We start from the raw sequence: 21,281 nt of genomic DNA, 5'->3' as shown, positions 1-21,281 counted from the left end.
GCTGTTTTGTGTATTCCAGGAAAACTGATACAAGTTGTGTTTGGACACTGGGATGTTGTCACCTGCCTTGCACGCTCTGAATCCTACATTGGAGGAAATTGTTACATTCTCTCAGGGTCTCGTGATGCTACCATGCTGCTCTGGTACTGGAATGGAAAAACCAATTGCATTGGTGATAACCCAAATGGTAAGGGAGACCTTTGTTGCTATGTTGCATACAAACTCCTTGTATGCAATGTTCAGGCACCATTATACCTGAATAATAATTGGGATGGTTATAGTTTCTGTGGACTTCCATTGTGGGCGGCATTCTTCCTAGCTTACAGGCACTGTGTTCAGTACTTCCTAAGGGTCCTTACTGTAGATGTTCTAAGTGGAGTCATTGGCTCTGTAGGTAATGCTGCTTTTGTGGATATTTAAATTATTCACCTCTGTCAAACCACAGTGATATCCTTGTGGCATAGAACAGATCAAAAAGGAAAAATTGTCTGAATTATTTGGACCAACAAGAAACTGGTGTATTTTGCATTAGACGAAATAGCAATGAAAATCTTGTTAGTAAATATTTTCTGGTTGTAAAACATTTCAATACCTAAGAGCAAATGCCATATGAAATCCCTGGGGCCCCAAAAATTCCCAAACAGCACAAGATGTTTTTCCGTTCTTCTGCTAATTTTGTGCCTGTCTAATCCCCAGTGATTTTGCTAGTACAGCATGAAGAGCAAAATGAGGGGACTCCTTTGCTCCCTTATATTTAGCACTAATCTCTGTCTCCCAAGGAATGGACAAAGGGAGGGAGGGAAGAACATTTGTGTGCATGTGTGTCTCAGTGTGAGGTTTTGTCATATTTGGCAATCGTTGAAACTTTCTGTACCATGGATATTCAGTGCTTTATTTTTTGCTATCAACTTCAACTTGGGTTCTAATTCAATTACATTATCATTAAGTGAAATTCTCAGGCTTAGTAAACAAAAATCACACAATAGGGCAAGGTTGAAACACTACTGATCTCTTTATATTTAATGTATAAACTAGCACAGGCTTGGAACAAAATATTACACATTTTATGCTCCAGTTTGATGAGCTATGATAAGAAATATTTAGCCTCATCAAAATAACAAATGCATTTGGCATTGTTTTATAGACTTAGAAGAAAGGTTTTGAGCTCTCTTGGGTTTCCTCAGCATGAACAGTTTGAATATACAAACTGATCTTCTCACACATCAAAGTGTTTTGATTTAATTCCCTTTAAAATTAATTACATGAACATCATGTCTAATTTAAGACTGTTTTGTGGAAGCCTTTGGCAAGTATCCTTTGTTTAATTTCTACAGTTCTTATTGCCAAAAAAAATTTAAAAATTGCAGTCGATCATCAAGCATCCTAGAGTGACATCTACTGGCAATTACTTGGAAATTCTACAATCTAATCCTTGGCATAGCAAAACTGGTGATAGTTTTGCTTGAGATACTGAAGTATCACAATCTTATAACCAGCATTGTATTTCAGAGCAGCCAGGTATCACAGTTAAGCTTCATGGCTGTATATTGTATTTTGTCAAAGTCTTCACCTGGGAAGTATATCCATCTTCATGAATCATTTGGCTTCAGCAAGAGCCAAGTAGAAAAGTTTGGTTCCACATGTGACAAATTGACCTCAAATGCACACAGTTTATAATAGAACACAACCAGGTTACATCTTGGTTAGTCAGATTAGGCATATAAATATTGAGGTTGTTATTGGTCTTCTTTTAAACTTCTTGTAATAATACTGAATATATTTATGTGCTTCTCAACCGTGTTACACTTTTCATATCTGAAAATAGCCAGCGATTAAATTGTATTTTGCTACTTGATATGAATTTTTCTCCATTTTTCCACTGAATACTCAAAACATTTATTTCACCAAGCATAATCTCTTAAAGTTTCATACTGCTGTTTTTACTTGTCCAGGTGTGAGGCCATCTTGGCAAGTACACAAGAGAAGGCCTTTTCTGTTGTGGCCCCACACCTCTGGAATGAGTTGGCATTAGGAGTTTGCTAGGTTTTCCTCTGATCTGCCATTACAAGCTTTTAAGAAAGCTTTTAAGAAAAATGTCACTTGTTTATTCTGGCCTTTGGCTGGTTATGTATTTATCAAACTGGCTTGTATTTATAATTGTGTTCTAGGTTCCATTTATGTGATGTGTGTATTTTACTTTGTGGATCTTTTTTTGCTTTTATTACTGCATTGACTTTTTATTAGGTAGGAATTTTGTTATATGCATTTTATTATTGTACGTCAGCTGGGAAGTACTCCTGCCTTGAAAGACTGTCAATAAATAAAGAGGAAGGCAGTATCAAAGAAACACACAGGGGCAGGGCAAGCCATGTTGTATGGCACTGCACATATGGAAGAGCTGCCACATAGGTAGTCATCCAGTTCCATGTGTTGTATCTTTCTATGATTAAATTTGAACTACTTTATAGTACAGGGTGGCCAAACTGAGGCTCATGAGCCACATGTGGCTCTTTGAATTTATTTTGTGGCTCATTGCCGGGGTGCCCTCTTGCTGCTCACTGCTGCCACCTGTGGGTGCCCACTTACTGCCTGCTGCCACGGCCAGGAGGCACCCGCTTCCAGCTCTCAAGCATCTGACACTTAGCGTAAGTGGCTCTTCCAATGAGCAAGTCTGGCCACCCCTGATGTAGCAGTTTAAAAATGAGAAAAAGGGAGTAGAAGTAGGGAAGCATACAGGACAAATTATGTGATATGTATTTCAGAATCATAAGTGTGATGAGCAGGATTTTCTGACTAAAGATTTAATTTTGGGGTAGCAATGACTTTCACTTACTTTATCAAGTTTTTGTATTATTTTCTATATGCCTTTTGAGGAAAGGGTTGTTTATATATCTGGATGGAGAACCTATTTTATATTCCGCGTTAAAAAAGGACCTACCCTACTTAATGTTCAAAATAGATGCAGCTTCTACCTGCTTATATAATTAATTCATACTCACATGTGTAGTTATGTTTCACAATCGTCTGTACATCGTGGAAAAGTGTTCACCTGGAATGACGAATCTTCTCTCTGATGAATCGCTTGGAGTATACAAGGGCCAGGGGATGATGACTCTTTCCTGATGAATCACTTGGAGTGTACAAGGGCCAGTGTCTGTTGACCCCCTTATCTTCTTACCCCGAGCTGCAGTCACAAACGCCTATAATGGTGGTTTGCTCAAAAGAATACTAGCATTCTAGCTCTGTTTTAAAGTAGACGCAGATCAGCCTTTCAGTGCTGCTGTGTTACAACTCAGGTGTCACTGAAGTGATACTCATGAAATTCTCCAGAAAGACCAGGATGGTTTAGTGCTCGATGATGTAATGCAGGCCTTCATGTTCTAGGCAAAACAAGGCTCTGTTTACTGCTTGCAGCCAATGGTAGATGATGTAAAAGGAATAATAGTCAGATGGTAAATGAATAAAAGTATAATATATACCATATGTGTAGTGCTAGAATAATAGGTTCACTATATAACATTCTATGACTTTATTAGATACTCCACTCATACTAGCGTTTCCCATGAAATTATTGGGATGGAATAACAAGATGGAATTAAGGGTGTATCTTGCATTATCTCTGTAGATGCATTTTCTTTTTCTGCAGATGAATTGGTTGGTGCTTTGTTTTCAGTGAGCAAATAAACTAAACTTCAGAGTACTTGAATTTTCTCTTCAATTATGTCAAGTCTTAAAGTAATAAGAGAATACATAAGATTGCTCTAAAATGGGGTATAATGAGGAGGCCACTTAATGTGAATGTTAATACTGGCCTTGCTGATTTAACAGAAAATGACTTCGATACATATTTTAAATCTTAAGTTTGGGTATGGGTTCAGTACTAGTTTAGATTATTTTTAGTGACCAAAGCAAAAGTCCTCTGAAAAATATTAAAACCTTTATACTTTAATCATTACTTTGTATTAATAGTATGCTTTCTCAATTTGTTGTTGCAAATCCTTTTAGTTTTAATGTACAGTTTTAAAAGCACCAGTTTAGAAGCAAGAGCAGTTGCAAAAATCACAGACTGCATATGAACTTTGCTGTTGTTATATATTAAAGTACCAATGCACTATTGATGGTCTTATATCCCAGTTTTTCTTCATGGTTTTATTTGTGCACACCTTTTAAGCAAGTTTTTAATCAAATTTCTAGTTAATAATGTTGCACAGTACTTAGAACTGTATGTTTTCTAAGTATATTTTTATTCATGTTTCAAAGCATAATAGCAACCTGCTACCAATCTCAGTGTTACTGAACCAACCATATAATTGTTTCATATTTATACATTTCAGAATTAGTATACATGTCTTCACTTCCTAACTTAATATTGTGAAAAATCTTCATAAAAAGTCAGGATATAGTTCTTGCATGCATATGGGTATAGCACATGCAGTGTGGTTCCAGTGGAAACGCAGTATTTAAGACTTTCTTTTTAATTGATCATTTGAAAATTGTTGTGGTCTGGTGGGCTGCTGCTGCTGTTGTTAGCATTCTCTGTTGTTAATATCAGTGCTGTATTATGAAAATTACTATTTCTAGGCCAGGGCTTAGCTAGCATGTTGAGTTATTCCACTTTGTCAAAAATATCTAAATTGCCATCATAAAAATAAATCAACCAAGTGAAAAACCAAATAAAGATTTTTAATGGCTTCAGAACTTTTCTGCAGAACATCTAAATGAGATTCATGGACCATAGTTATGATAGTCTTACATTTTGTCATAAAATATAACAGAACCCTGTTTTCCCATGTCTCATTCCACACACACTGCTCGTATTCCATGGCTGAATGCAAAAAGACGGGCAGGGGTATGAGATATGTGCCCAGACACTCATTCCCTGTAACAATTCGGCATGCTTTCTGTAAATATGCCTGTTGTGTGCCATCAAGAAGGAGAAAGGTGGAAATTACTTTACATGTGGTTACTGTGCTAGTATGAAGAACTCTGTTCACAGCCAAAAAAAATCTTATTTGCTCCTTGGACAACCCCCTTTTTTTGCATTACAAGTTATTTTAAGGAGACTTAAACTAATCATGCCTGTAACTATTGTTTAACTTTTTTTACAATACTATTATAGGAGAATTCAGTAAAATATAGCAGGGTTGTTTTTTGTAATATTTTTGTTTATATTGAGAGGGTGAATGTGTAATTGATTTTATAAAGCTGAAGAATTATATCATCTTTGCAGCTACAGAAAAATAAATTCATTTTTGTTTACCTATTAATCTCTTACATAAGTCTAGTTATACTGGGTATAGAAAAGTTTTTTCAAGATGTTATGTTGTTGTTATCTTGGTTCGTTATGGTTTATTGTATCTGAATTTATATGATTATTATATATATGTTTTGGTTTTATGTTTTATGTTGTTTTAGTTGCTGTACACCATTCCAAAAGTGGGTACTAAAGAATGATTTATAAAAACTTTGAATAAAATAAAGGAAGAAAACTTTGGTTTGTAGATCAGTTGTAAGTTGGATGGTAAAGCTCATAGGAGTTTGCTGCATTCACTGCGTCTGACAAAATGCACAAATCAGTTTTCATATTCAGTTGCCACTTAGTTTCAGATCTCCAGATTCTCTTTCATTTTTCATTAAGAGGATAAAGCCTGGCAGAATGAAACTTCAAGGAACAGAATCCACTGAATAGTTTAAAACTGGAAGAAAATTTGGAAGGCCTGTTTTGAAAAGAGCTATTCCAAGTAATTTATATTTTTTTAGGTAAAATATTACTATAGCCTTACGTGAATCATGCTCTGTTCTTTTACCTTTCAAAACTGAAATTTCTGTGCTTTAATTGTGCTTTTATCTTGTGAGAGTTACAGCTAACAAAACGCTTAAGAGAGGAAAAACCTTAGAGCTGATTCATTATTTCATGTCTGATCACTCTTTAAGTAAAAACTGCTCTGTGTTATCATTCATTTAATAATAATTAATATAATTTATTAGATCAAGTTCAATTTTAAGCAATTTAATAATCAACTTGAGGCAGTATTAAATGTAGTGATGCACAAGACAGATCTATGGAACATTTATATATAAGTTTTGGACTACCTTTAATTTTATTTGTCTTGTTCATTTTGCTTTAAGGATTTCCATAAAGGTGTGCTCAATATTCTTTTCAGGCCTTCCTTAAAGCTTGGATCAGTGATTGTAAACCTGCTTAGGGACAAAGCCTTGCCTTTCTTTGAAGTCACTTTCCTGGGATTTCAAAGAAGGTAGTCTCTGAATGAAACAGTTTAGAAGAGCTTGAAGTGGTGCCCCTTAATCTGTAGAGTGAAATTTTGCTGTTGTTTTATTAAAAACCATGAGAATTTTCTGAAATAATAAGAAATCTTTGCTCTGCTTCTGAGGTGACCCCATGCTTTGGAAAAATTGGAAGCATGAAGACCCCTAAATGCTTAATGATTTTATCAAAGCAGCTGCTCTGACTTTTCAAAGGGCCCATGTTCCATAAGGCTACATTCATGAAGAGGAAGGGAGGAAGGACTTTCTATAAGAGAAATAGCATCCCATCATCAAATTAATGTAGCTAATTAGAGTTTTATTGTTGGTAAAATTGTGCAAAATTCACCTCAGTAATGTCCTTGCCATCTAAATCAATTGCATATTTTTGAAAGATATAAATATTGAAAGTGAAATATATAACATGTTTCACATAGTATATGATTGTGCGGTTGCATCTAATGTTTAAAACCTATATTCTTTGCTTCTGAATATTTCACATTTTTAATGTTTGATGTTGCATCATCATTTAACATTCTAAACCTGACCAACTACTTGTCATGTGTGAATGGCCACAGTACCTTTTTCCTAATATCTAGTGTTAGAAGGATAGAGGACTATATATTATCCTCAACAATCCCGTGATTACTTATAACTTTATGAAACATGTGTTTCTGGTAATTTTTGTAATGTGAGTCCTAAATAGTGTCAGAGTGCAAAACCTAAATGAATCTCAATGCAGTGAGAGTTGACTCTAGAATTTTAGGGCCTTTGGGAAAGTGGTACCCCCTTGGACTGGAGGAGATAGGCATGCAAATTCAACATTCTCTTGGATATGTTGTACTAACTAAGAATGGCTGCATTACTGAAACTTCTTATTCTTTGTTGATCTTGGGTCCACATCCACAATGAATATCCAATCTTAGTCTATAGCTGGAAAATTTAATGCACCCTATAAGAAATGGGTGATGGGATCAGTGTCAGTGTATAGCCTTTGCGGCACTATTGTAATATCTTATCTAGATTGCTTTCAGAGCCATTAATTATGTGAGTTAATTTTTGGATAAATGAATCTCTTCATTTTGGTTTCTCTTAGTAGTTCATTTTTCCAGGTTTTTTAAATTTTAGATGAAATCTTCACAAAATTGTATGATGACGTATCTATGCATTTCTAATATATGCATTTTTGTTAACCCATTTCCCTGATATGTATATCTGTGCACACTTTAGAGACATAGAAACAGAGCAAGTCAGAAGGGGCCTCCCTGGCCATCCAGTCTGACCTCTGGCACCAGCCAGCTCCATTCACGACATGCCCACCATGTGCATGTCCAGCCTATCTTTGAACCCTCACCGATGGGGCCTCAATGACCTCTCGTCTTCTAGTATACACATTTTGTATGCATCTTTTTTTTCTTTCTTCCTTTGGATTGGAGAACTCATCACAAAATATGGAAAAGAAGAACTATGTTTCGGTTGGCATATTTGCTTGGGAAGTGCAAATTAGGTTTTGATTAAAATCTGAACTAAGCAGCTCTTTTTCCCATCATAGATATTACTCAAATAATCTTTCCATAGCAGTTACAAACTACTAAAGTCATAGGTTAAGTAGTTTTTAATAGCCAAAATAAAAAATAAAAGAGTGCTGTCAAAGTTGACCGTACCATGGAAGCAACAGGACACAAATGAAAATCCAACTGAAAAAGTGGTGTTTGCTTCCCTTGGAAGGAGGTTCTAGAACCTGGTAGTAGCTGTAGGAAGGCCTTCTCTCATATTCCATCAAATTAGCCTCCAGTGGTGGTGTGACAGAGAGAAGGGCCTCTCTCAAGGAGCACCCAAGCACACTTAAAAGATGAATTTATTCTTTCAAATGGTCTGGTTGAAAGTTGTGTAGAGCCTTATAGATCATAGCTAGCACGTTAAATTGTACCCCCGAAAAAGACTTGTAATGGATAAAGCTGTTGTATCAAGAGAGTCACATGCTCACGATAACCAGCCCCAGTTAGTATTCTGGTAATAACCTTCTAGACCAACTGAAATTTCCAAAAACATTTAAAAAGCAGCCTAACATAGAGAATGTTATATTAGTACAAATGAGATGCAACTAAAGTATGTGTTACCATGGCCAGATCTGACAACTTCAGGCATAGGTGTGGTTAGCATACTCATCTGCTTAGTCTTAGGGCACAACTAAAACCTGGGCAATCTGGTTCAATCTGAATTCGGAAGTACATCCAAATTGCAAACCTAAGTCTCCAAAGATGCTGCAGCTCATCCAATCTGGTTGTATCCCTGGCATCTCCAGTTTCAAAAACCCAGTAGCTGCTAAACCAGGCTGACTTGCTCTAAGATAGTTTCCAGTGTCCACTTAATGGTAACAAAATCAGATCCCACTGGTTTTGGTAACTGAAATAGTTTCCAAAATCCCCACTGTTTTTACACAGGGACCTCTACTACCACCTTAGATTTCAGATTATATTTGTATTTCATTGTATGCTAAACAAAGTTGTAAACATTGTATGGTTATTGCAATTATCCAGTAAAAACAATTAGATATTTATAGATATCTTATAAGCATATTGGTAAAGGCCATTGCGCAGTGTCTGCACACGTTTTGCATGCAGTTTATCCTAGTTCACTCTCTGCCATATCAAAGCAGGGCTTGGGAAGACTACCCTGAGGCTCTGTAGAGCCACTGTCAGCCAATGTTCCATGGCTGCTGAACATACCCAGTCCTCATGGTGCTGTTTTCCATGTTTCTCAGATTTCTTTCTCTTCCTTTTCAGTTTAGCAAATTTTGGGGGTTCCCCAGTCATATTGAACTAGAAGAGCCACTAACAAGACCACTAACAAGGCCTCTTCCTGTGTGCTTAAATCAATCTTACATTACAGGGGAATATTATGATGTAAATTCATCTGCAATTAAAATGCTTTTCCCTGCAAAATGCACAGTGACATATGAATGTACTTACCAACCCCATTCCTCAAATATGTAACAAGTTTTATTAGTAATAAGTGGTTCGTAACTGGAATAATGGAATTGCAGTTGTAAAAAAAGAAAGAAAAATTATACTGTCAGTAGAACATTGGCACTTAAACTGTGATTAGTTGGAACTCCTGTGACCCATTATGAAGGCTTTTATTTCGTTCAAAATGGCATGTTTTTTCCTTATAGTACATATTGTGAATTGATAAAAGGTATTGAATTCATAAAGGAATAAAAGCTCTACTATCTTCATCCCATCTCCTCTATTTAACTCTGGTAGCTCACTAGTCAAACAATTAGAAGCTGTAAAATGCATTCATAGTACATGTTCTATTAAAAGAAAAACCTTGCTCAGGCATTATACATATGAAGGACACTCACTTGTTGAAAGTAAGAATAGGGCTGCACTGCTGGCACTGACTTTTGATGTCCATGTGTCTATAAAGGGACCTTTACACATGTATAGGTATGTTGACAAGTACAGCAGACACAACTAGATCAAAGCTAAAAGGACGTGTAGGGACTGACATGCACAGAGGTGAAAGGAAAGTCCAGTACAGCATAACTCGTACCATTGGAAGATGGTATGTGAGAAGTACAAATTAAGAGAAACTGGAAAGTGCAAAAGAAAAAATGGGATAATTAAACATTGCAGTACTTGTTGCTTGAGGGCTAAAGTGGACTGGAATGAATCATTTTCAGTTGAATACAAAGTGTTCAACTTGGAAATGACAAAGTCAGAAGAAATGGAGTAGTTCTAATGTTGAAGCAAGATGAAGTACATGCAGGAAGACGTATAATACAAAGTCTGATCAAAACATATTCATCAGAAAGCCTATCAACATAACTATCATTTAAGACTACACTCCCAACAACAAATGCTGAAGAAGAAATTCAAAACATTCAAGTGTCCAAGTGGAAACTGATAACACACCAAAACAAGGCATGGTTCAGGTGACTGAAATGCAAAAGTAGGAACAAAGTGGAATGAAATAACGTGAGAGAATTTGACCTAGGTGTAAGAAATAAAGCAGGAGAATGCCCCCTAAACACCCATCATCTGTTTATTGCAAATATGTACTTCAAGCTACTGATGAGATGATTGTATACATGGCCATCACCATGAAAATGAAATAGACTACATTTGGAAGCAAGAGACGGGGAAGCTATATTTTTGCTGCCAAAACATGACCAAACCAGACTGTGGTAGAGACCATGCGCTATTAATATCATAAATCAAGGTAAAGCTGAAAAATATCACTAACAGAAGCAAAGTGCCAAAATACAACTTAAATAACACTCCTGAGGAATTAGAAGTCCACCTTAAAAACAAATTAGTTTTTCATTACTGAACTTAATTGGCTGTGAACCAGAAGAACTGTGGACTGAAACTGGGTACATGATTAAAGAAGATTGTCAAAAGATAATTCGTGCAGCAATAAGAAAAATTAAAAAGTCCAGATGGGTGAGGGAAGAAGCACTCGCAATTGCTATGGACTGGTGACATACAAATGTGTAAGGTGACAGAAATAGACCTGGGATCCTGAACGCAACTTTTCAATAACTATCTCAAAGAAATAAACAAAAACTATTAAATGCTCGGTGCAAAGAAATAGAGGAGAACATCAAAAGAGGAAAAAGCAAGAGACCTCTTCCAAAAGGTCAAAGAAATAAAGGAGAAATTCAAACCTGGATTAGGACTGCTGAAAGGCAAACAGGAAAGCATACAAATAAAGAAAAGATGGATAGAAAATATGGAAGAAGAGATGAAAGGATGACAAATTCCTTCAAAGAGTAATCCTATGAAAAATAGTTTGCAGTATTAGAAACTGAAGTGAAAGCTGCTTTGAAATCTCTTGAAACAAATAAAGCACCTTGAATAAATGGGTACCAACAGAATGATTCCAAGCTGCAAAGACTGAATTACTCAAAATCCCAATGGGAATATGTAAACAAATATGGAAAGCAAAACAATAGCCCACAGACTGGAAACTTTCATTCCCAAGAAAGGAGATACTAAGGAGTATAGCTGCTATAGAACCTTTGCACTAATTTCTCATGCAAGCAAAGTGATGCTCACGTTTTTGCTAAAAAGAATGTTACCCTGTACTGGGCAAGAAATACCTGATGTTCAGGCTGTATTTCAAAGCCCTTTCACATTTACCCAACAATCAGGCTCCTGTGGGTAATCTTGTCTACAAAAGGACCTTTCCTCCCATTCATAATACCAGACAGATTCATAACAAGACACGAGAACTCTTAGGCAGCTAATGCCTAAGCCATTTAGGACTTTAAAAATACAACCAACAGCTTAATTTGAGCATGGAAAGTCTAGCAACCACTAGTTAAGAACAGACAAACCATAGTGCTGTTGTTTAGCATGATAACTGAACTTAAAAACCATGGTTATAGCCTCTATACCATAGAAATGGGACTGCTAAGTAGACTGAAAATGAAAGCAGCTCTAAAACATGACTTGTCAACAGTGTCACTTGAAGACTCAAATGTTCAGGCATGATATATGAGAGCATTCTCTGTTAATGTGTTTCATTTAGCTCATTAGAGTTGTGTTGTATAACACCACAGAGAACTATATATATTGCAACAATAATATGTGACTGGAGAACCTTTTGTTTTTTCTTCCACTTGAAGGTGAATCTGCCACTCCTCGGGCCATCCTGACAGGACACGATTATGAGATCACCTGTGCTGCAATTTGTGCTGAGCTTGGCCTGGTGATCAGTGGTTCTAAAGGTATGTTTAGTAACAATTTTTCCTAAAACCTTGCTTGAATTTTTCCCCATTTTAATGCTAAAGATAGTTGTGGCAGTAGCAATATTGTAATTGCATTTATATTCTATCTTTTCCCCTTGTGAGGATATCAGTTGAATTACATAGTTCTTTTCCACTTTTGTTTATCTCAAGAACAAGAACCCTGTGAGTTAGGTTGGTCTGAGAGTCTCTGACTGGCCCAAAGTCACCCAGTGAGCTTCATCTTCATTGAAGATAAATTCTCCCTCCTTCCCCCCCTCAAAGAAACTTTCTTCAGCAATTTTGAAAAGCTAAATACTAAAGAGCAAATATCAAAATTGACATTCTTCAACTTCACCATGATTCTTCTTATCTTTTAGCTAATCATGCCTGACTGTCATAGGAGAGGGAAGGTGCTATTGTACTAATGTGCTGCTTGAAGGTCTCCTGTAGACATCTGCTTGGCCACAGTGGGAAAAGAATGCTGGATTGTTTCCTCTGCTTCCACCATCTCTCTCATTCCTCCACCTTCCCCACCCCTTCTCCACACACACTTCTGTAGTGTAAATTTGGTTCTTTGTGTTTGAGTTTCAGCAGTCATTTTTATAGAGGAAGTCCCCTACATACAAACCTTCAAGTTGCAAACTTTCAAAGATGTGAACATCTTTTCTGTAATAATTGAGAGAGGTGAGTCCAGCAAAGTGTAGCACAGGTTGTACCAACCTAACAGTAATGCCATACGAAGAAGAACCCATCAGATGAACATGGGTGCAATTCCGTACTCTATGTACCTGGAAGTATAACTTCCATTAATCCTTCCGTGAAGTCAACGGGAGTCCTCTAAGTTATAAACCTATTACAGTGCAGTACTATATAGCCAATTGTGTTAGTTGGGTACCTAGGCTAACTTTGTTGGACTTGCAAACACACTCTTGGAACAGAAACCGTTTGTATGTAGGGGACTTCCTGCAATTTCAAATCACCTATGGTGGTAGGTGTGGATAATCTCTTTTCTAACATTCTGTTTTCACTGCACTACCAATTTCTAGGTTGATACCCTTGCAAAATGGTCCCTCACATCAGATGTTTTCAGAATCATACTACACAGACCTTAGCATGTGTAAGCTTGAATGGATAGATGAAATTATATATGGATATAAGTCTAACTTCTCATAGGGAATTACATTTCTTTGGTTTTCTATCTGAACACTCAGCAAGTTCAAGGCAAAAAATTGGTGATGTCTCTGCTGAAACCTGTAGGATGTAGGATTGCATGGAATGGTTCATCCTGTCAAAATGGATAAATTGTCTTGTACATGGAGATACACACATTAGGATTATGTAGTCCAAAGAATAATGTTGCACTTCACAGCTGCGCTAACACCCAATGGGGCTAGCATTTCCTGTGTTAGATTAGGGAGACTCAGCTTCAAATTTCAAATATCTACATAAGCAGGGAACTCAGTGGGAGATTTGCGGCTACTCACATGTATTTTCAGAATTTTTGTGATGATCAGATGATGTAGATACGTTTTATTATATAAACCATCTAGGGAGCTGTGTGGCTACAAGATGGTATATAAAAGTGCTGAATGAATGATTCATTGGGATCTCTGAAAGAAGGGCAGAATAGAAATATAATAAATACCTGGATTTATGTCATTTTAACTGCTTTTATTTAGCAAAATGAGCCCGCTTTCCAATTATAATCACAATGAATCCAGTCCACTTTGCTAGTATCTCCAGACAGAGTTGATGTCTAAAATCTGATGGTTTGCTGCCCCACTTCCTGTCTCTCCCATCAGAAGGACCATGCCTCATACATTCTATGAATGGAGATCTACTGAGGACATTAGATGCTCCTGAAAACTGTCTGAAAGCAAAACTTATCCAGGCATCAAGAGAGGGCCACTGTGTCATATACTATGACAATGGTCACTTCTGTGTGTTCAGTGTAAATGGGAAGCTGCAGGCCACGATGGAAACTGATGACAATATAAGGGTGAGCAGCACAGTCTTATTTTACATTGAAGAAGTGTACTGTTTTATTGTTTACACTTTATCTTAATAACATAAAGTAGAATGAAGGCACAGCATATGTATATGTGAATTTATATAAAATGTATATATGAATTTTCTAAAATATGCACCATGTTGTCTTAGTGTGTATTGTACTATAGATTTGTGTGTGTGCTAAGAATGGACAAGGGCTTTTCAGACATGCATGCCTAACTTTGTTGCAAATTATTAATTATTGAAGGAGTTAACCTTTTGTATGAATTGTAGACTTTATCAGTATATTTAAAGTGAACATGTGTGCTTATTTTTTCTCTGAAAACCTTAGTTATACTAAGATGTAAGGCTCTGAACTAAATAGACAATTACTGGTACCTTGGATTAGTAGATTAGTTAATCAGATGCTTTGGGTGCATTCCTGTGTTCTGCACCCTTGATGAATTTAAACCTATCAACTCAGAGGCTTGTGTGTGTTCTGGGTCCCACCCAGGCACATGTGGAGCATTTTATAAAGGTGGCCATTTTGGATATTGAGATTATGCGCCAGGGCAGGGAAGGCAAGGAGGCTGGGCTGCCAACTGAAATTAGCATAAGGCCTTAGGCCCAGCCTCCTCCCCTCCCCGCCTCTGGACATGCATTCCTCCCCAGTGCGGGCCCATTGTGACGCAAGGAAGAATAGCTAGCATGGCTCTCTCTGTGCCAACTACAGTAGGAGCAAGGTGGGGGCTTGGCCTGAAGAATCCTAGCTCTAAGACCACAAGATCATGAAGCTGAAATTCTAAATAAGCTGATGGCCTCCCATACAATACTAAGGACATAGGATTACACTGTTAATATGAGATTTGGAATACTTGTGTTAGTGATTGGTGTTTCGTTATTGAGTGGCATTGGATTAGGATAGACCTAGGACATTTCCTTCACTTGAAATAAGAAGGGCAAAGTTTTTTTCTGTGAGTCATAATGCCTGTGCATGCAATTATTCTTCCCTTCTTTGACACTTGGAAGAACAAGGCAGGTAATAGATACTTGTCCCTTATTTTGTCCTCTGTATGCTACAGGATACTCAACACAGGAGAGGTGTAAGACCTCCTTTTCCTTATAGTGCCTTGTCCTTGTGTATTCCCAAGCTGGAGAGAGAAAAATAGGATTCTAGTGAGCCATGTGGACATGCAAGATCTATGCCCTTATGTGGAGAGCGAGCATGCAGAAAGGTTATCGGGTAGAAAAGTGCATTTTGCTTTATCTTCTGTGTCTTGCACATATCTACCTATTAAAAGTGATACAAATTCTTTATAATTGCCATACCTTTCATAATTCACATTCAAGTGTTTATGATCTACTTACCATAGTACTTGCTCCCCTAGTACTTAGCTATTTTACTTTCCTTTTCCTATGGTAACAGTGCTGATAATGTGTTGCTTTCTGTTGTGATTATGTTGTCAGCTCGGCCAATAAATCTATAAAATATCTGGCAATCCCTTGATGGCTAAAACAATTTCTGTAGTGTTTGTCATTCTCAAGGTTCAGGGAATGTTGCTTTGTGCAATGGAAATTCTGTTCTCTCTAGACCAGCAGTACACACAACCCATGCTATTATTTTTCCTGAGCAGTCCCAGATGAATTTTAGTCTTAAACAATCCACAGACTTTCCCCCAGAGCTTCTGTACTTTATCATGCTGCAGGGGAAGTGGTAACAGGATGATTAAAACAAGAGTGTTCAAAATGTCTCTCAACATAGGCACTGGAGTCCAACAATTTCATAGTTTGTTGCTGTTAGAAAATAAAATACGGGAGGAAGTAAAAATGTAGTTCCTTGTTCAAATTCTTCCGTATACTTTCCTGTATAACTAAGGGCTTGGCTTGTAGAATGTTGACAAAGTTGAAGCTTTCAGTTGTTAGATTCAGACAGTTTAATCTTCTAATTTACTGTCTTGTACACAAGTACGAAAAAAATGCTACCAAAAGAACTTTTCGGTTGTCTGGATATACTCAGGATCTAATCAACGCTTTCCACCTGTTTTTGTTTTAAATATTGTATTGCTCAGTGGAACTTAGGCTAACAGCATATCACAGCAGATCTGCCTTTCAGTGTTTAGATATCTTAATGAGTAACTTAAATCTAAGTAGGCAGGCAGCCCAGAGAACTAAAGTTATTCTATCCTAAACGAGGCCTGCATGCTATTCCACCCAAAGGAACCAATTTATTTTTCTTTCCTGAGTCTGTTTTGAAAAGTCAAGTATCTAACAGGCTCTTGCTGCTTTATACCAATGCTGTCAGGCTGACAGGTCTGGTTTTTAAGAATAATGGTCTTTCAAGCTTCTGAGGTTTGAGACTCTTCATGGGAGTGTAAGTTGCTTCTGAAGCTTGAGACTTTTCATGGGAATATAAGTTAGAAACAAAAGAATATGTAACATTCCTTAAATTGTAGGCTTTGGTGAACTGTTTGTACATCAGAACTATATACTGAAAGAAGGGTCAGTTATAAGTAGATTACTGCTTAGTAAAATCTGGAATAAGTTTCCTAGTGAGGAAACATCAAAACATTACATTGAATCCTATATTTTCTAGCCCAGTTCCTGAGAGTAAGTGCATCCTTTATCTGCTATATCCTGAGAGTCATGATAGAAAGCTGAAATTTTGACAAACTGCCCCCAAAGCATATGTATCAGTCTATCAATGCTTTTCTTAGCCAAATCTAGATAACTCCAAAAATGCCAGTTAGTAAACTTTAAATCCCATCTTTTATTTAATTAAAAAAAGAAACCCACTGAATTCATTGGCAGTAGAAGAGTTAAAGATTAATGGCTTTAATTTGCCTTTTAATATAGCATTCCTCTGATAAAAAGCCTCCAGTATAACACTCAAGTGAACCATAACCATAAGGTTAATGGATTTTCATCAGATGAATTTTATAACTGTAGCAAATAATTATTTGTCATGGTCCTCGCTGCAATTTCAAAAATACCCTTAGGAGTTTGCCATTTGTGAAATGAGGAAAAAATGGATATTGATTTGGCTTATAATGAATAATCTTTTCAGTAATTGTACTTGGTTTGTTAGATATCATGAGTCCATCATTTTCTTTTAAACGATTTACTGGTTCAGCTTCATCATCTGTCCTCCTGTCTGCATTGTCATCTCTTTGTATATAATGTGCCCAAGACTGATGTACTCACCTTCTAAAACATCTGTGCAGCAAATATACTTTCTTTCTGATATGGAAAACACCTATTTAAGTCTTCTAATAAGAAATCATGACCATTGTAAGATCAAGTTTGGGCTTACTACATGTTAAGGCAAGATTCAGTGTTCGTTAAATGACTGATTTTGACTACCCCATATTTACTGCAGATGGATAAAATGTTAGTAGCCATGGGATAGTCTCTAGCTTTGAGTAGATGCATAATAGTAATTCAAAACCACACTTCTCTACAAAAAGATTGTTACCAGCTTTCTTTCCCTGGGGCTTATAATGTAAAACACACTCTGTGTTTTAACTTTTTGCTTACAGCGGGCAAATGGGTTTGCATAAGCAGGTGCAGTAAATTATGAGTTTGAAACCATTTGATCAAAGAAATTAGCTGAGGTTCTGACTGACAGGAGAAATGAATAATTCTGGGAACATTTGCCCTATGTGGCTTGGTTGCGAATAGTTTTCCATGTCACATGAGACACTGCTGTTTAGAAAAATAAAAATAAAAGCCCATCCTGAGCACATGGGTTGTTTGGATTCTGACCTATGTGTAATAGTACTTCTGACCTTTTAGTACTATTCTCTCTTCAGTATGACTCAGGTAACTTAGAAGACCAAAAAGAAAATGGGAGGGGGGCAAAAGAGGAAGCTATCTAGAAAAAACATGTAATTCAAATGTGTTTCCTTCTTACCTTTAGAGTTGGGCAAGAATCTGCTGCAAATATTCTTGGAATATAAATGGGTCTTCCCATTGGGCAGTGTCGTGCATGAAAACATCACCAGCCATGGCTGGACTTGACTTTAAACAGTGATGTGCATGTTTATGAGGAAGGCTTAAGGTTCCACGGCACTGCACAGGATTTGCTTGCAAAAGACTGTAAAACCAATGGCATTGCTATGCAAGGATTGGAAAGTGTCCCATCTCAAACTCTAGAGAAGCGTTGAAGAACCTGTGGTCTTCTAAATGATGTTGGATTCTAATTCCTATTAGTTCCAGCCATCATGAGCAATTGTCAGGCGTCTTGGAAGTTAGAATTCAGTAAATGGAAGCCACAGGTTCTTCATCTGTGCCCTATAGCAGGAGTTCCCAAACTGTGTTTTATGGAACCCTAGGGTTCTGCAAAAGCCTTGTAGAGGTACCATGAAAACTCTCAAAAATCGAATTTAAAATGCATTTTAAAATGAAACCAACACAGGCAAGCAGCACACAAGGAAATGCATCACATCATTTGGTTCCTAGGACTCTATTGCATAGTGTTGGAAATAACTGAAGGAATTCATTTGGGATATTACCCTATAATTACTTTATTCATTATATTTAAAATGTTTTCTCTGTATTTCCTACTATGTTATGCAGATTACTCAGGCAATAGGAGCAGATGAAAGAAGGAAGAATATTGTGGGTTCACAATGCCTAGTAAAAATCAGGGATAGAGTTCAGATTCTGTGGGGAAAAAATTCTTCAGCAAGTTTTTATGAACAAAAATGTTTGGGAACCACTGCCCTAAAGAACTGTTGCCTATCAGTCTAGTGCAGGATGGTGTACCTTTTTTGGTTGAGGGTTGCAAGCCAGAGGTGAACTTAACCAGAGCTAAGAAGTAGTAGGACACCCCCCCCCCCCGCTCTTTCACATCCTTTATTTTCTGACACCTCCCTCATTCCATCTTTTTCTTGCTCTTGCTCCCTGCTAAATGAGGTGCCAGAGGAAGGACAGAAGGCTCTTGCCCAAAGTGTGGTTGCAGTACGTTTTTGCAGTACGTTTTTGCAATTAGGATGAGGCTGTTGCACTCATAATTCTGTGCTCGAAGGACCAATTGTCTGATTTGGTGTAAAACAGCTTCCTATGTTTGCCAGATGTGAACAGGCACAAAGAATTAATATTTTTAATATGCTGGTTTCCTGTCTGATGTACAAATAATTCTGTAGCAGCTATGTGGATTTAAATCTGGATAGTGAAAGGTATCTTGATTGAAGCTTAGAATATTTCATAATAAATGGTGTTATGTGCTTATAAACTGTGAAACAGCATAGTCCAGTAGTTAGAAATCCAGTAATGTTTTATTTCTATACCACCCAATAGCTAAAGTTCCCTTGGCAGTTCACAACTATTTTTCAAAGTACAATACAGATTTCATGGTTTTCTTGTTTGTATTTAGCAGAGGAACAACTGGTAAGGTAAAATGTGAAAAGTAGTAAATTCTTCATGTGGACATTCATTATATTTCTTATTCTGGACTACATATTGCTTAGCTTGCTGATACTCCCCCTACAATGGAAATCACTCAGAGAGGATATTTGTGTTGAAAAATAGTGTTGGCAGGCCATCCAATGTGCATTGCTTAATGCAGCTTCTCTTAGGATTCAGCTATTTTTTTCTGATGAATTGCATTTGGTATTTAGCTTTTGCTTCTTTGAGACAAAAGCCTTAATAGTACACATACACAAAACTGGCTTATTCTCTAAGGGTGGGACATTAGTACTAAAATGTCAGGGATGATATAACTTAGAAAAATCCTGTGGGAGTATAGCCATAAAATAGTATAGATATGCAATGCTTCTGTCTTCATGCAGCTGGATATGAGGCTGCCAAAGTCCCATCACAGACTGAAGCAACCATGCTGTGTACTGTGTAAAGAGTAATAAGAGTAATACTCTGATAAGAGTGCAGCTGTTTCCCATAAGGCTACCTGTGCAGAGTGGCACTGAACCTCTGCTTTGAAGAAGTCTTTGTGCATATTGATTATTAAAGAGAACGATGATTGCCATGTAGCAGTTGGATTGTCATTGGCTAAACATTTGGTTTTGCAAAGAAATCTATTAAAAGATTAGCAACGATAGCAGATATATCAGTCTGTATTTCCCATCAGTATTCTGGAGAAGAGTGACAGGTTGAATCCAAGAATGAGTGAAGAAAGTATGTACTGTTGCTGCCTATGAACCTGGTTCATTAGAAAATATATATTTAAAGCATTAATAAAATTTAATAGTTGTAACTGACACTTTGTGTTTTACCCAACCTTCTTCCTTCCACCCCTTTATCCCTCTCATTGCATTCATGTTTATCCCATGCTTATACTAAAAGAAATGGAAATGATAAGAAAGGGAGTAAATCACTGAATGGTAAAAGTTGCTATTTTAATAGAGGTCACAACTTAATGTTTCTTAATGTTTTCATCAGGCAATTCAGCTGAGCCGGGATGGTCAGTACCTCCTTACAGGAGGAGACAATGGAGTTGTTATGGTGTGGCAAGTTTGTGACCTCAAGCAGCTTTTTGCTTATCCTGGCTGTGATGCTGGAATTCGATCCATGGCACTTTCATATGACCAAAGGTGAGGATTGACCAGTTTGGTGTCATTAACTATTAGTTCCATTTTTTGTTGGCTTCATTCAGTGCTGATAAACTAGTTGATGACAGTAGCAATGAAAAAGTACCACCAGAAAGGTTCAGTTCTTAGAGGACTGAACTCTGCCATGTCGTTGCCAAATTGAAAATATTACTTTAGGACATTCTTTTATATGGCAAGAATAGATAAGTTGGGGGAGCCACACAACAGGGCCTTCTCTGTAACAGTACCTCGCTTATGGAGCCTCCACCTTAAGAAGGCTAGATTGGTATACAATCTTTGCCTAGGTATACCATAAATTATGTTTTGCTTTGGGTGGCTTTAAATAAATAAAGGCATTGAAATACCTTGGCTATTGTACAATTGACTTTTGCTGTTTTTAATTTTATTGTTCTGAGATTTTTTATTTTTCTGAGATCATTTTGTTTCTGAAAGCCATAGATTGCCTTCGACAACAGTTTTGGTAGAAAAGACAGTTCATAAATGTTCATAAACAAACTGGACATAGTTTAAATAATTTAAACTGCCATCATTTTCCTTAAACCAATCCCAAAGTGGTTTATGCTTTTCACATCTTTGGTGTATCCTCCCATTCATGCAAACAGTGTCGATTACCAGATAAACTCTGTTTTCCATTCATAATTGTTGGGATACACAATATCTGTATTATGTATCTGTAATTACTATGTAGCTTAATACTGGTGAAGTATGTGCTTGTATGTTAC

At 37.0% G+C, this 21,281-nt stretch overlaps 2 protein-coding genes across 23 annotated transcripts in view; one reads left to right on the top strand and one right to left on the bottom strand.

Moving 5' to 3' along the window:
- Positions 1 to 21,281, bottom strand: part of DCLK2 (doublecortin like kinase 2) — a 273,637-nt gene that overhangs the window by 163,254 nt on the left and 89,102 nt on the right. The window lies entirely within an intron of this gene.
- LRBA (LPS responsive beige-like anchor protein) overlaps positions 1 to 21,281 on the top strand; it is a 435,651-nt gene that overhangs the window by 412,804 nt on the left and 1,566 nt on the right. For all 13 annotated transcript variants that reach the window (XM_044430947.1, XM_044430950.1, XM_044430949.1 and 10 more), the window contains 4 exons: positions 20 to 187; positions 11,903 to 12,004; positions 13,807 to 14,003; positions 20,390 to 20,541. In XM_044430947.1, the coding sequence (XP_044286882.1) occupies positions 20 to 187; positions 11,903 to 12,004; positions 13,807 to 14,003; positions 20,390 to 20,541 (619 nt within the window). The remainder of the gene's footprint in view (positions 1 to 19; positions 188 to 11,902; positions 12,005 to 13,806; positions 14,004 to 20,389; positions 20,542 to 21,281) is intronic.

The sequence above is a fragment of the Varanus komodoensis genome, unplaced genomic scaffold, assembly GCF_004798865.1.
Source record: "Varanus komodoensis strain SLA01 unplaced genomic scaffold, ASM479886v1 scaffold21, whole genome shotgun sequence".
In the NCBI taxonomy this organism is placed as follows: Eukaryota; Metazoa; Chordata; class Lepidosauria; order Squamata; family Varanidae; genus Varanus; species Varanus komodoensis.
The sequence above is the reverse complement of the archived record's forward strand: the minus strand, read 5'-3'. Positions and strand labels throughout refer to the sequence as shown.